Source organism: Microtus oregoni, unplaced genomic scaffold (assembly GCF_018167655.1).
Source record: "Microtus oregoni isolate MIOR12 unplaced genomic scaffold, Mior012 000003F_ref0000135, whole genome shotgun sequence".
Classification (NCBI taxonomy): domain Eukaryota; kingdom Metazoa; phylum Chordata; class Mammalia; order Rodentia; family Cricetidae; genus Microtus; species Microtus oregoni.
Window position 1 is genome coordinate 69,615,874 of NW_024543062.1, and position 17,197 is coordinate 69,633,070.

Below are 17,197 nucleotides of genomic sequence, written 5' to 3' on the forward strand. Positions count from 1 at the left end.
TATAATCTTATTATGTTTATTCCCTTTTCATCTTTATTTTTGTGGTGAGTCTACCTTCTTTTCTTGTTTTATGGGTGGTTTTTTTTTCTAGATTAATGCCTGCTTTCTAGGAAAAATAGATAAGATCATAACTTTTCAGGGTGCTCAAGTGCCTTTAATGTCCTTCTATTTCTTACATGTGTTGTATAGATTTTAATTTTATAGCAATTTTAATAGTACATGGGACATATAAGGGCTTTTAGGGTGTGGAGGGGGCTCTTGAAACTGAATCCTGGGCCTCATACTTTTGATGCAAGTGCTCTGCTACTGCTGCATCCCCAGCACAAGCTTAAGCACTCCTAGCATTTGCTGTCCCCTTCCTGTGTTACTCCTGCTCTCCACCTTCTGCCTGGTAAATGCAGCTATCACTTGTGGCTTTCACCTTTCTTGGCCCCTTGTTCTCTTCTATTTTCGAAGTCAGCAATTTGGAGATGAGTTCTGTCATATCCGACTTACCCTTTATTAGTTATCAGCCTCTTTTTAAGGTCTTCTGTACTTACTTGGCCCCCTTGATAATTTAATCAATCTACCCATTTCAAAGTCTTAAGCACACTGCAAAGCCTATTTTCTGTGTAAAATAACATATTCATAGCTTCAGTGGATTAGAACACACACACCTTCGAGGTGTTATTATTCTGCCTAGCACTTTGGCTTTAATAGGATTTTTAAAAAAATAAAATAAAAAAGCAAAATAAGACTATAGTGTAAGAACCTGACTGCAGAAGAATTAAGAACTGATTTGATATTCTTAATTCTTTCCCCAATGAAAGTTAAAAGTTTTGATCGCATGGTAGAAACCAATGTTACTACTTTTTGTTCAGCTCCCCGCTCCTAAAAAGTTAATTAGAGTTGCTCTTTTGTTTTTTACATAATTTGTAAATCAAATGTTTTTAGTTTAATCAACCTTTATTTTAATTTTCAGTAGTAATAAAGTAATAGTGAGCAACAAGATTTATTAAGCACTTAACAACATACTGAGAATAGGTACTTTTTGTTGTTCTACATTACAGGGAACCGGGCTTAAAAGTTTGGCTACTAAATGGTTTACCCAGGACTTAAGCCCAGATCATTTTGATGTTTAATTCATTATCTCTATGAGCTTGATAGGCTGTCTTCATTTATGATAGCATAAAATACTACTGTTTTTACAGGTATGCATGTGATAAATTTGCTATTTAAATTACCATCTTTATCAAAGGGTACATTATACATTAATTTTATTTTTGTTCATGCAGGTGAAAAACCATACAAGTGTCAAATTTGCAATCAGTCTTTTAGAATTAAGAAAACTTTAACAAAACACCTGGTTATTCACTCTGATGCCCGACCTTTCAACTGTCAACACTGTAATGCAACATTTAAGCGGAAAGACAAGCTGAAATACCACATTGACCATGTTCATGGTATAAAGTCTCCTGAGGATTCTCTCAGTACTTCTGAGGAGAAACTTGTGTCTTTGCCAACAATAGAGTACTCATCTGATGATAAGATCTTTCAAGCAGAAACAAAACAGTATCTGGACCAGCCCAAAGTTTATCAGCCAGAAGCCAAGACTATGCTGCAGAATGTGTCTGCGGAAGTATGTGTTCCCGTAACGTTGGTTCCAGTCCAGATGCCTGACACATCCAGCGACCTGGTGCCTCATACCACTACACTTCCCCCACCATCTCACGAAATGCTGCCACCACAGCCGCAGCCAACTGATTATCCACGGGCAGCAGATCTAGCTTTTCTGGAAAAATACACTCTTACTCCTCAGCCTGCAAACATAGTGCACCCAGTCCGACCTGACCAGATGCTGGATCCTAGAGAACCGTCTTACCTTGGAACATTATTGGGCCTTGATAGCACAACTACTGTCCAGAATATGTCCAGTAGTGAGCATCGCTCATGAGGAAACATTCCATAGACCTTTTGATGCTTATATGCTGACAGCCAGAAGCTACTCACTGGCTTTTCAATTAGTAGGGCTGCTATTTTTTTCCATTTTTTCCCCCTAATTTCTCAAGTCTTCAGAACAGCTTCAAATCAAGAAAAATTTATTTCTATTGACTGAATACTTGGACACATTTTGACATAATATTTGAAGTATGATTTTTTTAAAAGATTATTTAGTACTAATTTTGAATGGATTTTTAAATTTCAGATTATTAGCTGCTGACAATGGTGGAGGTATTTTTTTAAATCATCAATGGAATTTTTCTATTTCTTTCCCCCTTTTTTTTGAGACAGGGTCTTAGACTGTAGCCCAGGGTGGCCTCAATTTGTGGCAATCTTTCTGCCTTAGCCAACCAGGTGTGAGCCCCAAGCCAAAGTTTACTTTTAGTTATCTCTTTTCTCCCATTACTATGGAGTTTTAAGAACCATGTAGCCTATAGAAAGGAATGTAAGCATATGTCAACATTGCAAATTTTTAATTAAATATCATTTCATTCAGATTTTCAAGATTGAGATTTGCAATTTCTTACATATTATGTAAGAAATTCTTAATACATCTATGCTGTCATCTATCCATTACTTTTGCCATCATATTTGGGGTTTTCACAAGTTGAAGCTAAAAGCTAACAAGTATAAGATTAGGATGCTAAATAAAATATGATTATTTTAATCCAGATAATTGGACCTATACTCAACTATGATGAATAATAAATACCAACAGATCTAGCATTAAATTATCTAATTAAATATATTTTAATGAAAAACATGACAATTTTACCTAGCTACCTTTAAGACATTTGTATTTGCTATTTATTCTACATTCATAGTATGTTTCAGCGTCTAGATGAGTAAAGAAGGGACAGCTGTAACTAAATGAAAGTGTAATTGAATAATGGATTTAGCATTTGGCTGGCTGGAACAGGGAAAGGGAACCTAGATATTTCATATATAATTGTCAGAAAATGTGCCAAACCCATTCTCAAATATGCTCAATTGGTTTTTTAGCCAAGTACACTCCTATTTGTATATACTCAAGCCCAATCTTTAATTCTGCTTCCTTCTGAGATCTGTCTCTATTTTTTTTTTTTATTCTTGGGTTTGGATGAGATAATAGTGGACAGCTTGTTGAAAGGAAATAGCAATCACAGAAACACCTCACTAATTAAGTTTAATTGGAGAAAAAGCCTGCCGGAATTATAAAGATGTGCACTTTGCTTTTTTTTTTTTTTTTTTTTTCAGCTTGGTTTCCACTTAACCTAGGATGAGGTTTTCCTGGTGAGCTTGCTTGAAGGTTAGACTAGGCAGGGTTGGCTTGCTGTTAACATTCAATTTGTATGTAAACTACTGGGAAATTAGCAGCTTTTAAATTTTTGTATTTCAATTTGTTTACACTCCTAATTGCTTTTAGCACTTTTTTGTGTGTAAACTGTTAAATCTTGCCTAGCCCCTGTGGGTTTTGAAAACATATCACCCATAAAGTAATGAACTTTAGTGAATAAAACATAATCAATAATGAGGAAATTGTTTAAGCACTTAAGAAATGAAGGTACTTTATAGGAACAGTTGCCATATTAATGTTCAAAGAGCATGTTGCAAATTGAGGCATTAACCAAAGTAGCTGATATAAATAATAAAGGTGACCCGAGTTTTGCCTCACTTATAAAAGTTTGGTTGTAATTGTCGTTGAACCAGTAAACTTAATTTTATATTATTTCTTATTGTTTAAGCATTCTTATTAGTGTGGAAATGTTTATGGGGACTAATGATGGAACTGGGCTCTGATGCACTATGAGTCCTAGACTTTCAAATCAAATGTCAAGAATATGGATTTATGATTTTTATCCTAAAGGAGATAAAGATTTTTAACTAAATATCTTACTGAAATTAAAAGATCATACCTATAAATATACTTTGCCTTAGAGATAAGCTAATGTAGAAAAATTTGGGTTTATCAAAAAAGGCAAACGATATATATATATATATATATGTGTGTGTGTGTGTGTGTGTGTGTGTGTTACGTGCATGATATATTGTATATTTTGGCAGAAAAGGAGGATACAACATTTCACAGTGAAAATAATACCTTGGGTTTTGAAGGTATTTAAGGTTCTTTTAATAATGATGCTCTAATACTTTAAATATATGTTTTAATTTTAGAACTTGGTTTACATAGGACTTTTCAAGAATATAGTTCTTATGTAAAATGAAATACAGTTGTATAATTGTAGTTAGTTACTACTGCAGACAAGCTGGAATACTGTATTATCTAAAACATTTTCTCATTTGAACCTTATAAGCAGTTCTGAAATAGAAAGGGAATGATGTATTTCCATGTGAGAGAGAAAGGACTCATTTTAACTCTTGTGGCAGATGGCATTTAATGGAAGGAGGAGACAGAGCATTAATGAATGCACACTATGTGTCAGGCACTACTTTCTCTTGTTCTTGATGTAGTCTGGAGGTAGGCAGTTAATACTTAGGAAGAACTAAATAAAATCACAATAACGGGAAAATTACCCTGCTTTCTGCAGTTTCCAAAAATGTAAGAACATGTTTTTGGGTAATTTCAAAGTTGGCACAAAAATTACAAGATGAGTCCCATCTTCTTAGTTCACCTTTCTATGGCTCTAAAATCATTTTGTAACTAAGCTTAAAAATCTGAATCTCACAACTAAGGTAGCCTCATTGTGAATATTTAATTTTGTGAGTATAATTTATTATTTTAAATTAAATTTTGATAGATAACAGTTAGCACTTAATCTGTAAATTGAATAAGTTATTGAGTACAGAAATTTATTAACTTACTGTCTCTGACTTAATGCACCAAAGATTTTGAGTAGGTATTGGATAGTTTAAAAGAATTTAAATTCTTTGTTGTTTGACTATATCTTTGTCCAAAGAAGCACAGTTGAAGTCCTTGGATAATAGATTAAAAGATAAATTGTTAGTTTGAATACTGAGAGTAAGTATTAAATGTTTGTGTTTATATGTATAAAGTAAATAGGGAAACTACTCTGGGAACAGTCAGTCACACTGACCAACCAGTTACAAGTTAGAATACTCATTCCTCTCTGTTTAGTTGGGTGCAGTTTTTTAATGAACACTATGGAATAATAAGCTTATATTTTACACTACGTTATAAAAATAATTTCTGCCTTAGATTTTTTTTTAAGATCAAGTTGAGGTTATTTTTATAAGAAACTCCTTTAGTTTTGGCAGCCTAAAATACCACTTAACCATAGGGTTTGTTCCTTATGCCAGCAAGATACCTTCAAGCAACTATAAACGCAGTACAGTTTGCAGACCTTTAATTTAGATCTCTACTGCTGGGGAAAAGAGGAATAAAATAGCATTTTAAACTGGTGCTTTAATAAAGTGACTGCCTTTTAAGTGATGGTAGCATAAATGCAGTACACTCATTTCTCAACTTTAAAGCGTGTCAGAGACACCTTTCCAGAGTGACTCTAAGTGTTAAGGGCTAACAAATACCATCCATTGCTTTTCACTCAGTCACAGCCTAATTAAACACATTTACCCTGGTATATTTAAGAGCTTGACTGTTGTTCCTACCGTATCACTTTAACTTATTATTGACCGGAGACGTTTTGAGCATTCATTCTTTAGTGTGTTCTTTTAGACCATCTTTTCTGGATTGAATACTTTGTATTTTTTCAGAGATGTGTAGTTGTGTAGTGGTTTTTTTGTTTTGTTTTGTTTTGACTACCTATAGTGTACTGGTAAATAAATGGCTTGTTTTGTTTTACTTTTTTGGTTCTGAGTCTTATGTTTGTGTTGCCTGCTGGCTGGGCAACAGCCTTTTATTTTACATTGTTTTATGTTAACTTAGAAAAATTGGCATTAAGTGATAGTGTGAATGAATGTTGGTTTTTATAATTTACATTTTTTTTTAAGTTTCTTCTATGGCCTTTATAGTTACTGGAGTCACTAATCTGACAGAAGGAATAGTATGTCTGCTCCTCATGCCGCTCTATATCTCTGATTGCTCTCTTAAGTAACTTGTTCCCGTGAGCACACAGCTCTGCACTGAAGACTTAGTTCACCCTTCCTGGACTCAGCATGATTGATGGTGTGAGAAGAGCTGCTCCTAGGGAGCAGCCAGCATCCCAGTCAACAGACTTGAGTTGATGACTCAGGAAAAAGCACGCCCTTTCAACAGAGTCACGTTTGAACATTTTAAGATTTAGTGCCAAATTTAAAAAGACTGAAAATGTATTATTTAGTAAGGAGTAAGTAGTGTTTCTAAATCTGTAAGTAGAATTACGTTAAATCTTACCTGCTATTAGTGTGAATAATGGATGAAGATTATTTTCTACACAGCATATAGGAACTAGACAGTTCTATATATGCTACTCATTTCTTTTGCACATTTCCCTTTAAGTACCCTGTGTGTGCTTCTTTTTTTGGTATCCTTCCATGCTTATAAAATTTCTGCTGACGATACTTTCCCCTTTGGTATCAGCATGCTTTCTGCTCTTCCTCTGAGGAAGTAGATCACTAATAATAAAAGCAATAGGATTAGATTGTGTGGAAGATGAGAGAAGGAATGATTTGGTAGGGGGTGTGTTTATGTTTTAACTCGCTGTATATTTATCTAAAGTCTATGTCCTTTGAAAGATCCAGAACCAGTTAGTCTCTGCAGCCATTTATTTAGAGAGAATTTAAGGATGTTATTTGGAGAATAGATGTTATTCAAAGATGAAAACCTTTATAAAAATGTTTCAAATTCTTAAGTAAAGCCAAGTAATTGCAGTAGTTGTGCTACTGCTGGAGATTCTGAACTGTCTCTTGAATGAAGAAAGCATGTGCACATCTCACTGTCACTATGCCTCTCTGTTGGATATCCCTGCTTGCGTAAAGTTGAATAATGTCCTGTGGTGTAATTCTAGAATTCCTTTATTCAACAATCAGACTTTTCTCCTTGTAAGTAAAGCTCTATCACAGTTGACGAGAGTGATTGCCAAACATTACACAAGCTGGGTATTTAGTTGCTCCATGTTGTGTCAAAACTGTTCTGTTTAAGGGAGGGATGATGTATATTAAAATGGAAATGGTTTTGTTTTCTGTTTCAAATCATTTTTGTTTTTTAATTAAGGACAGTTTTAAAAGTAATTACAAAGGAAAATCTAAAATATCAAAATTGATTATTTCCCATTGTATGTTAAATGTCGAGTTTAGTATCTACTTTGTCTCGTGTTTCTTAAGTATAAATGTCTTTGTAGCAAAAATTCAGTTCCTTGTGACTAGTAGTTGTCATCTTGCATATTGAATTCATTCGTTGTGTTATTTTGATATTTAAAATAAACAAGAGTTATTTGGCCCTAGTAAAGCATATCCAGATTCTTTTCAAATAATGTTTTCAGTGTATGGGAGCAGTGTTCTGCATTCCTCTATAAAACAAAAACCATGAGCAAGTAGAATACCAAGTATCTTGGGGACATTTTTGAAACCTATAATTCTAATAAATTACATAGCATTTAAAATATTATTTATATATGTATATTATTAAATATATTAATAGATCTCATAAACTCAAGTAACAGTGGTGACTTGTTTGAAGCAGTCATATTGCTTTTAGATAAGTCTAAAAGTGTAGCAAAATTACTATTAGTGAAATATGATACCCTCTATAAAACTAAGAATGGACACTTTTAACCTCTCTCCTGCTCATTCCTGCAATGGTTCATTCTGTTTTTTGGGAGAAATGCTTGCTGTAAAATGTTAATACCTGTACGGGCTACTACCAGAACCTTACAAATTTATCTCCATTTCTGTTACAGCCCTCAATAGGTTATCATTATTTGATCATGGTTATGGACCAAGGCCTTGTCTAAAAAACAAAACAACCCAACAACATGCTAACAGTTTTCTTTACATCTCTATTCAGCCTCGTAAACTTAAAGCTGATTAATTCTGGGCAGGCCTATCATATAAGAAGTCATGGTTTAGCCGGGCAGTGGTGGCCCACACCTTTAATCCCAACACTCAGGAGGCAGAGGCAGGCGGATCCCTGTGAGTTCGAGGCCAGCCTGGTCTACAAGAGCTAGCTAGCTCCAGGACAGGCTCTAAAGCTTCAGAGAAAACCTGTCTCGACAAACCAAAAAAAAAAAAAAAAAAAGTCATGGTTTATATAAAATTTCTCGGCTCACTTAACAGTTGTGTCTGGTTATGTGTGGCACACAAGAGTGTCAAACTTAATGATAGTGTGGCAAAATGCTGGTAAACCATACAAGTTATAAGAAAGCAAAATGCATATTAACTGCCCTGAGACAAAACTCTCACCTCAAAAGTGTCTCCTTTTGGTCCCGTTTTATCAGAGAGTTTATTCAGAAGTCAAATATGGCCTAGGGACACAGATTTAGGTTATCCCAAGTTTCATGTTCCAACGTGGTAAAACTATGATTAAGTTTTTACATTATTCAAAGACACTTTTCAAATAATAGGTGGAAGCATTTAATGTTAAGGCAAAAGAGAAACCCTTTATAGCCCCAGATGCTGGCAGTACTTGGAAAACCAATACTCTTTACATTACAGTTAATTTACACATGTCACAATACTAATAGGCCACTTAAAAGGTTGACAAGATATGGCTATTGAGGGCGAACGATGTTCCCCAATAACTGTTAGACTTGACCTCCAGTTTCTAACCTCGCCACAATCACTGACTTTTTAATCAGTTTCTCAGCCTTGCTCGGTACGCGTTGAAGGTGCCTTTTCTTCCCGGGAACCTTTGCTCACAAGTTGCGTTCAGCGATTCTGGAGCATATGCAGCCGTGGGTTGGATACAGTGATGATTCTTTTCCGTCCTCGTAGCGTATTTAAAACAACAGAGGCAGTTTCCTTTCTGAGCCAATCCATGGAATTTTGCTGCCTTTTCATCTTCTCTCCAGGTAGCCGTGACAGCCAAGCCATCATTTAAACAAAGCGCGGCGGTCCCATTGGCCAGGAGCGGTCGCTCAGTCATTGGCTCTTTAGTAGCTGTGGGCGGTGATCTACTCGCTGATTGGTGCGCTAGCAAGGCAGTTCTCGCTGCTGCCATTGGTGGAGGGCAGATATTTGAACCGAAGCAAAAGCGGCTAGTCTACTTTCCTCGGGCTTTGGAAGTCTCCGGCTTTCTGACCTTTGTCCTGAGCCCCGGATTCTGGGAAGGCGGAGGGACGCGGACAGCGGGTACCAGACCGCCCAGAGCCGGGCGGCTGCCATGGCTACGCGGCCGGCCGCTTACCACCTGGAGGAGAGCGGGCGGCGCGTGCCCCGGGATCCGGCGGCCGGGGATTCGTCCCCGCCGGTGCTGTTGCTCAGCCACTTCTGCCCCTCTCCATTCCTCTGCTTTGGGGACGTCCGCGTGGGCGCGACACGGACACGGTCTCTGATCCTGCAAAACCCGCACGAGGAGCCTCTGCAGGTGGAGCTGTCCCTGCTGCGGGCCGCAGACCAGGGCTTCAGCGTGGTGCCGAGCCGCTGTGAGCTGAAGGTGGGTGTGAGGGCTTGTCCGCGGGGCGTGGCCGCCTTGGCGTACAGCGAGCAACTCGAAGAAAAACTAAGTCAGCTCCCACCCAGTCTTGACGGTGGGGGCTTCTGCAGATATGGGGCTGGGAATCCGACTCTAGGTCAACTTCCTGTTTTGGTTCTGGGACTCTTCCATTTGCAGGGTAGGGCTGGGATAGAATAGGACCCCAACACCAAGTCAGCTTCCTCTCTTGACTGTGGATGGGCTTTGGCACTGTATAATTTTTGTGAATACATGGCAAAAGTGGACAGTAATTTGCTCGGGATGATGAATCAAAGCGCGTATACCATCCTTAGAAGCATTTTAGAAAGTTTCTGTTACACGGGTTTTTTTTTTTTGTTTGCTTGTTTGTTTTTTGTTTCTGTTTTTGTTTTCTGTTACACGTTTTTAACAGACTTGGCAGTCATTGCAAAATATGTTTGAGGTTAGCGTTCTGTGTTTTGAGATTGGAGCTGTTCACTGATGAACGTTTTTTAATTCCTTCCTTTTAGCCATTTTAATATGCATTTTATTTTTCATATGTATGTTTATATTGGGTGGGACTTCACTTCTGTTTCGATAATGAACTGTTTTGCTTAAATAGCCAGACAAAATCCTAAAAGCATCCTTACTTAGGATTATTCTCAGTGTGTATATGTGATGTGTGGGCACACCTTTGTATTTTACTTTTTTTTTTTTTTAATTTGCTGCCAATGTAAGCGTTTCATTCGGTTACTGTCCTTTTCATGGAATAGAACTTCAAAAGCTGTGAAAACAATTAGCTGAGGAGTTCTGCCCAAACTAACCAGTAACTGGAAGGAAAGCCTTCAGGGGAAGGCTAAACTGAGGTCGGTGGGCGGCATCATCAGGAGTTCCCGCACTTGGTCTCCGTAAACCATTGCTGCTCCCTTTCTTTGATGGACAGCTGCCTGGATTTCTGTCTATAGAAAGACTCTTTACTCTCCAATTCTTGTACTTACTCTGTTTTGTTATAAAATAGATGTAAAGTTCCTGGCTGTTTTTTTTTTTTAAGGGTAAGTGCTGGCTTGTAGAGGAAAACTTGTTATTATTTTTAATCAGCTGGCTAAAAAATACCCTATGATTTCTACCTTTCAAGGAAAGCTTATATTTTGCACTTAAGGTTCCTGTCAACGTGCCTGGTAACTTAGGTTGGTCTAAGCACACACTTTACCAGTGAGCTAGGTTCCTAGCCCCCACAACTGTGTTTTTAAAACAGCTCAATTAAAATGACTTGTAGAGGGGCTGGAGAGATGGCTCAGTGGTTAAGAGCATTGCCTGCTCTTCCAAAGGTCTTGAGTTCAATTCTTGGCAACCACATGGTGGCTCACAACCATCTGTAATGACGTCTGATGTCCTCTTCTGGCCTGCAGACATACACACAGACAGAATATTGTAAACATAATAATAAATAAATATTTTAAAAAAATGACTTGTAGATTGTCAGTTCTTTTACTTTTGTGCAATTAGCTTTTATTATAATTTTATAGTTTTTGTTATAGTTTTATTTTGTTGTGGACTTTTGTTGCTAGTGGCTTTTTTCTTACAATGAGCTAGTATAGGAAAATATTTAACCCTATTAGGGTGTGGTAACTATCAGTTATTAAACTAAGTTATATATAGTGCATTTGATTATTATATAATTATAATATCATAATCATTTAAAATGCTTTCTTCTTTCAGCCTAAAGGAAAAATTACTGTTTCTGTTATCTGGACACCAGTGAAAGAAGGACGAGTCAGGGAGATTGTGACATTTCTTGTCAATGATTTCCTGAAGCACCAGGCTATATTACTAGGAAATGCAGAAGAGCATAGGAAGAAAAAGGTAGTGTCTTACCCATTCTGTGATTTACTGGAAGGATGGATGGTTTTGAGGGAAGGGGCGAAGTGACATGTATAACATTGCTTGTTTAAAAGTGGTAGAGAACAGCTTCCAGCTTGTTTAGTGTTTTTCATTTATTTTTTACAGAGAAGTCTTTGGAATACCAATAAGAAGATTCCAGCCCATTCAAAACTTAATAAAGGGACTTCCAAAAGCCAACGTTTTAATGAAGCATTTAATATTTCCCAAAAAGATGACAGAATTAGGAGCCCACTGCAGGCCTGTGAAAATCTGGCTATGAGCGAGTGCTGTTCTCCAACAGAAAACAATTCTTTATCCCTTGAAGAAAACAAAATACCCGACTCATCTACCAGCCCTGTTAAGGAATGCCAGAAAGAGGCTTGTTTGCCAGGGTTTCTCCGCAGGCCTACTGCCTATTCATCTCTTCACGGATCCAAAAACGCACGTTTAAAAGTAGAAGATTTTAAAAGTTTCAACAATTTTAATGAAGTCACAGATGATCCTTTACTTAATCCCACTAGGATTAGTGACCAAAGTGAAGGGATTAGTAAACTCCCTCCTGCCCCAAACTGTTCGTCACCTTTGAATATTACACAAAGCCACATCCATTTTCTAAGTCCAGATTCTTTTGTAAACAACAGCTATGAATCTAATAATGGCCTAGGGTTAGTGAGAAATGTATTATCAGAAACATTTAGGAAAGAAAGCTCAGAGTCTCTGTGTTTGGAATCCCAAACTGTACGTGAAGTTTACCAAACAATCTTAAGCCCAGAGTCTTTTCTAAATGACAATTACGGACTTTCAAAAGCTCTCAGATCAGATTTAGTCAACCCCATTTTATCTCCAACACAGTTTGTGAAAGGTAACATGGTAGACACAGGTCAGCAAACATGTAAGCTATCAGCATTATCAGATAAAACTTCCCAGGACCGGAGAACAAATGAAGGTTTGGCATACGACCTCGAGTATCTGCATTCAGAAACTCCCAAGGTTAGTTTCAAAAAACAAAACCCTGTAGAAATAAAGTCCCATAATCGCGATTTTACAAAACATCCCAGTGTTTCTGAGTTTAAAGATGCTTCCCTTAAGAACCAGGATAAGCGACCGAAGAGACGCTCAATTCTTTCTGCCACTGTTACCAAAAGGAAGCCCACCAATGCCAGAGAAAAGCTACCGGAGATTGATAAACCAAATGCAAAAAGATGTCTCACAGGAATGGTAGGTGAATGTGGAGGTGAAATGGATAACCTAAAAGAGAAAACTTGTCATTCTTACCGTCCAGTTGTAGAGCCAGTAATAAGTGAACCTCAGCGCTTTACAAATGAAACAACACCCTTAAGTACAGTTTTAGTTTCCCGTAAAAGGAAGAGCAATGGAAACGTGGAAGGCAGAAATGGAAAGCCAGCTATTACAGAACATGCAGGCCCGTGTGAAATCAAACGAATCCATTTTTCTCCTCCTGAAGCTGTACAATCAACTATTGCAAGAACCAAAAAGAAAGAAACACTCACTTTACATTTTAGCAACTGGGAGAAATCAAGCTTGAAGAAGAAAACTGGTGAGTTGTCCCTCACGTCTTGAGTGTAAGTGCACTTGAAGAACATATTTTCTGTTCTAGTGAGTCTTCTGAATTAGTAAATTTGCTATTGATGGGCTTGTATTCATTTGTACTTTTAGCGGTTTGTTGATACTTGCAATGTGGTGCTTTGAAATAATTATAATCCTACCTCAGTTTAAATACCATATTCTGTTCATGAATTTTCTGCATAAATTATAGCTTCAAAAATGTTGCATACAAATGACCTTGGGTCTCCGCTTGTTATATCTGCTTTTCATATCTATTTTCAAAGTATTATTTCTCTTTTCTTCTTCAACAAACAAAAAATAGCTCAAAGCTCATCTTTCTGACTGTCACTCATGTTTCCTTGGTGCAGTGGGTAATTAATTATTCTCAAAGTGAGCTTGGCTCATGATACTCTCTCCAGTGACTAATCTGAAGAATTCTAACTCCTTGTGGAAGAGTCTTCTAGTAACCTGGCCTTTTAGTTGCGTCATCTGTGGGCTCTGCTTTCCAAAAAGCATCTCAAGTGTAGGTCACCATCTCTGATTCCAGCATTTCTTCTTGAACCAGATCCGTCACTTTTGAACTTTTCCAACACCCACCACTCCTTAGCCCCTCTCGACATGTCTGTCCTTCCCTTATTTAGCTTGAATTTCTTAATTCCTGAGAAGAACTTCACTTACCTGCTTTCCTTCCTGTCCTTCCCAGACAGATTCCAACCAACAACTCACCTGTCAAAGCTAATCTCACTTGTCTTAGTAGGTCTTCCTGATTTCTAACTACTAAATCCTTACCCTTTTTTTCCCCTCCCTTCCTCCCTCCCTCCCTCCCTCCCTCCCTCCCTCCCTCCCTTCCTTCCTTCCTTTTTTCTTTTTGCCTGTATTTTTCTGGCTGGAAAAATTGGCATTCGAGCCGGGTGGTGGTGGCGCACGCCTTTAATCCCAGCACTCGGGAGGCAGAGGCAGGCGGATCTCTGTGAGTTCAAGGCTAGCCTGGTCTAGTTCCAGCTAGTTCCAGGACAGAGAAACCCTGTCTCGAAAATCACAAAAAAAAAAAAAAAATTGGCATTCGATTGTGTTATATTATTCCTCAGTTTTGTTTGAAGTCCTTTTCTCCTTCGTGTCAGGTTGCAGTAGCTAACATTTATTGAGCACTTCTGTGTCAGACACAGTTGTCTGTGCTTCACCATGTCCTCCATTAGTAGTTACAGTGTTCTTGTGAAGTCGGTGTCGGTTTTACCTGTAGTACAGTTCTGCAGATGGGAAATAGCTACATTGAAAAGTTGTAGTTCCCAGAGTTGATAGAGTTAGTGATAGAGCTGATGCTCCACCCGACACTGTGTCTCAAGCTTGTCTTCTGAACCTCATTTTCTTTAAGGAATTAGAAGTGCAGATGTTTTTCTCTTTAGGATAGTATATTAGTAACTTTTCCTTTGTGAGAAAATATCGTTACTAAGGCAACATAGGAGGAAATTTTTATTTAGGCTTATGGTTCAGAAGGGAGTGTCCATCATGGTCTGGAAGATGTGGCGGCGGCAGCAGGAAGTCGAGAGAGCACTTCTCTAACTGTTGACATAAAGCAGAGAGAGTGCATGCACACTAAGTGGGACAAGGACGTAAACTCCAGCCTGCCCCAAGGATATGCTTACTCAGGGAAGGCTATACCTCTGAAAGGTTTCTTAACCTCCCCAAATAATATAAACTGAACCAGGCCTTGAAGTATATGAGCCTATGGGAGTATTTTTTATCTCAGTCTCCACAGATGGAATATGTCCCCCCACACACACCTATGACCATTGAACTTGACAAGTCTGTGGAGTGTCTGTAGAGTACTCAGAACTGATTGAGGTTCATCTGGTAGACAGAGGAGGAATTAGAAATTGCCACTACAAGTGCCTTTCAGAGCACACCTTTTAATGCAAGTACAACCCATACACAGAAAAATACACAGACAAGGACATAACTCAGGGAATGTTGGTTTTTCCAGGTTTTGCTTAAAAGAAGCAGGAGACTGAAGCACGGCCTACAGGGACATATGATCGATGACGTCCAAATTGTAAATACAGTAGTTGTCTCTTAAATCAACTTGATCATCTGTTAGCAACATTTATAACTTTGAACCTTTGCTTTTTCTTACATCACTACTGTACTTCTTATGATACTGGTGCCCCCTTTTATTCTTTTCTATTAGAAGTTATTGTGCCATCCTGCGTCACAGTTCTGAGTGCTAGCTATGCACATGCATTCTCATGTATACAGTTTTCAGGATGGACTGCTAATGTGTAGACAATCACACAGTCAATGTGATGCTTCTGCTCGGCTCCCCAAGAGGCTCTCTCACTTGCTTTGTACAGTCACATCTTTCCTTTCTGCTCAATACAGGCCTCAGTGAATAATGCTGCTAAATTTTTCACTGCTTGGGACAAATACGTTGAAATTGTCCTTAGCTGTGGTCCTGTCCCACAGCTATGTATGTAAATTCCAGTGCAGGCCTCTCAGTTCTGCATTTCCCTGTATGTAGCATAGTCTGGGAGTATGCACACACGAGGCTATGGTTGCATCAGGATGCTAGCTCCTACAGGTTTTTGGTTTATGGTCTGGGAACTTGCAGGTGTTATTTTTAATATCTGTGGGTGTTTTGCCTTTAATTTTTAATATCTGTGGATGATGTGCATGCTAGTGCCCATAGAAGCCAGAGAGGAGGGCTGGAGAGATGGCTCAGTGGTTAAGAGCACCGTCTGCTCTTCCAGAGGTCCTGAGTTCAATTCCCAGCAACCACATGGCGGCTCCAAACCATCTGTAATGAGATCTGGCGCCCTCCTCTGGCGTGTGGGTATACATGGAGGCAGAAAGTTGTATACATAATAAATAAATAAATCTTTAAAAAAAAAAAAAAAGAAGAAGAAGCCAGAGAGGGCAATGGATCTCCTGGAGCTGGACTTACAGGTGGTTGTAGATCCCTGTGGGTTAGGTCCTCTGGAAGAGCATCAAGATCTCCTAACTGTGGCCCCATCTCTCCACCCCCAGGGGTTGGTTGGTTGGTTGGTTGGATTATTGAAATTTATAACATTAGCACCTAGAACATAGTCATTATTAAGTATCTCTTTGATGAATATGATTCTGAAGAACTCAAATTGGATTTTGAAATTAGTTACCTTTTTTTCTAAAATTCATTTTGTTTTTTAATGCTGTTGTGTTTTCTGTTTTGTTTTCAGATTCCTCGGTATTAAAAACGCCGCTTTCTAAAACAAAGAAAAGGACACGACCCATTGTTGCTGTAGCGCAGTCTCATCTGACCTTTATAAAGCCAATAAAAGCAGGCAAGTGTTTCTATTTAACAAACTGTTTTGTACTTAACAGACTGAAAAATAAGATAACAGGGAAATAACGCAGTTAGCCTTTGCTTTGATTATATATCACACTTCAGAAGTTTACAACTCTCTGCAGCAAGAAGTGAAAGCAAATATCGTTTAGTCTTTAAAGATGGTTTTGCTAGTACAAAAATCCTTTTGATCTACTTTAAAAAATAATTGAAAGGAAAATTTCTTATGTAGTAATTGAGTATATTCTTAGCTATTCCTAGACACCCAATGCCATTTGCTGCAAAGAACATGTTTTATGATGAACGCTGGAAGGAAAAGCAGGAACAGGGCTTTACTTGGTGGCTAAATTACATCTTGACGCCTGATGACTTCACTGTGAAAACGCATGTTTCTGAAGGTACGTGGTCTTGAATTACACATACTGTGGTATATTGTTCTTAATGATGTTTTGCTAGCTCATTGTCGTACTATTAGGATTGTACAGAAAAGTTATGTAGTTCTGAAGAACCTGGAAGCCAATTCATGAGGAACTTAAAAATATTCTAGTTCTTATTTTGCAAGGAGAAATGAGTGTGGACTGGGGAAGAGTTGGAGGAATCTCTTGTGAAAGAGATGGAACCTCGATAGAGTTGGTTTCAGGCAGAGACAGTAACAGATCAGGCTACTGTAGGTTGCCTTGTGAAGTGGTTTCCTCACTGTGCTTGCAGACAGATGCTCTTTTAGCTCTCAGAGAGACTTCCCTAGGATCTCTCCATTAAAGGGCTCTTTGAATTACATGCTTTCTGCCATGGTGTTTCTTTTTTTTCTAAAGGAAGTAACGTCAAATTTCTAATGTTTGTTTTTCTTAAGATACAATGTGCTTTATAAAAGTTTCAGATATACATGGGAAGACAGCTCAATTGGGAAAGAGTTTGCTGTGCAAAGCATGAGAACCTGAGTTCAGTTCCTGGAAGCCACACAAAAGCAG

The 17,197-nt window shown here is 38.1% G+C and overlaps 2 protein-coding genes across 4 annotated transcripts in view; both read left to right on the top strand.

The window, feature by feature from the left end:
- Positions 1-7,318, top strand: part of Zbtb41 (zinc finger and BTB domain containing 41) — a 32,327-nt gene extending 25,009 nt beyond the window's left edge. For all 3 annotated transcript variants that reach the window (XM_041648253.1, XM_041648255.1, XM_041648254.1), the window contains exon 11: positions 1,275-7,318. In XM_041648253.1, the coding sequence (XP_041504187.1) occupies positions 1,275-1,933 (659 nt within the window). In that variant the 3' untranslated portion in view covers positions 1,934-7,318. The remainder of the gene's footprint in view (positions 1-1,274) is intronic.
- A 1,401-nt stretch (positions 7,319-8,719) lies between these two features.
- Aspm (assembly factor for spindle microtubules) overlaps positions 8,720-17,197 on the top strand; it is a 44,920-nt gene continuing 36,442 nt past the window's right edge. Inside the window, exons 1-5 of the mRNA XM_041648935.1 lie at positions 8,720-9,469; positions 11,186-11,329; positions 11,474-12,905; positions 16,123-16,227; positions 16,481-16,627. Of these exons, the coding sequence (XP_041504869.1) occupies positions 9,197-9,469; positions 11,186-11,329; positions 11,474-12,905; positions 16,123-16,227; positions 16,481-16,627 (2,101 nt within the window). The 5' untranslated portion in view covers positions 8,720-9,196. The remainder of the gene's footprint in view (positions 9,470-11,185; positions 11,330-11,473; positions 12,906-16,122; positions 16,228-16,480; positions 16,628-17,197) is intronic.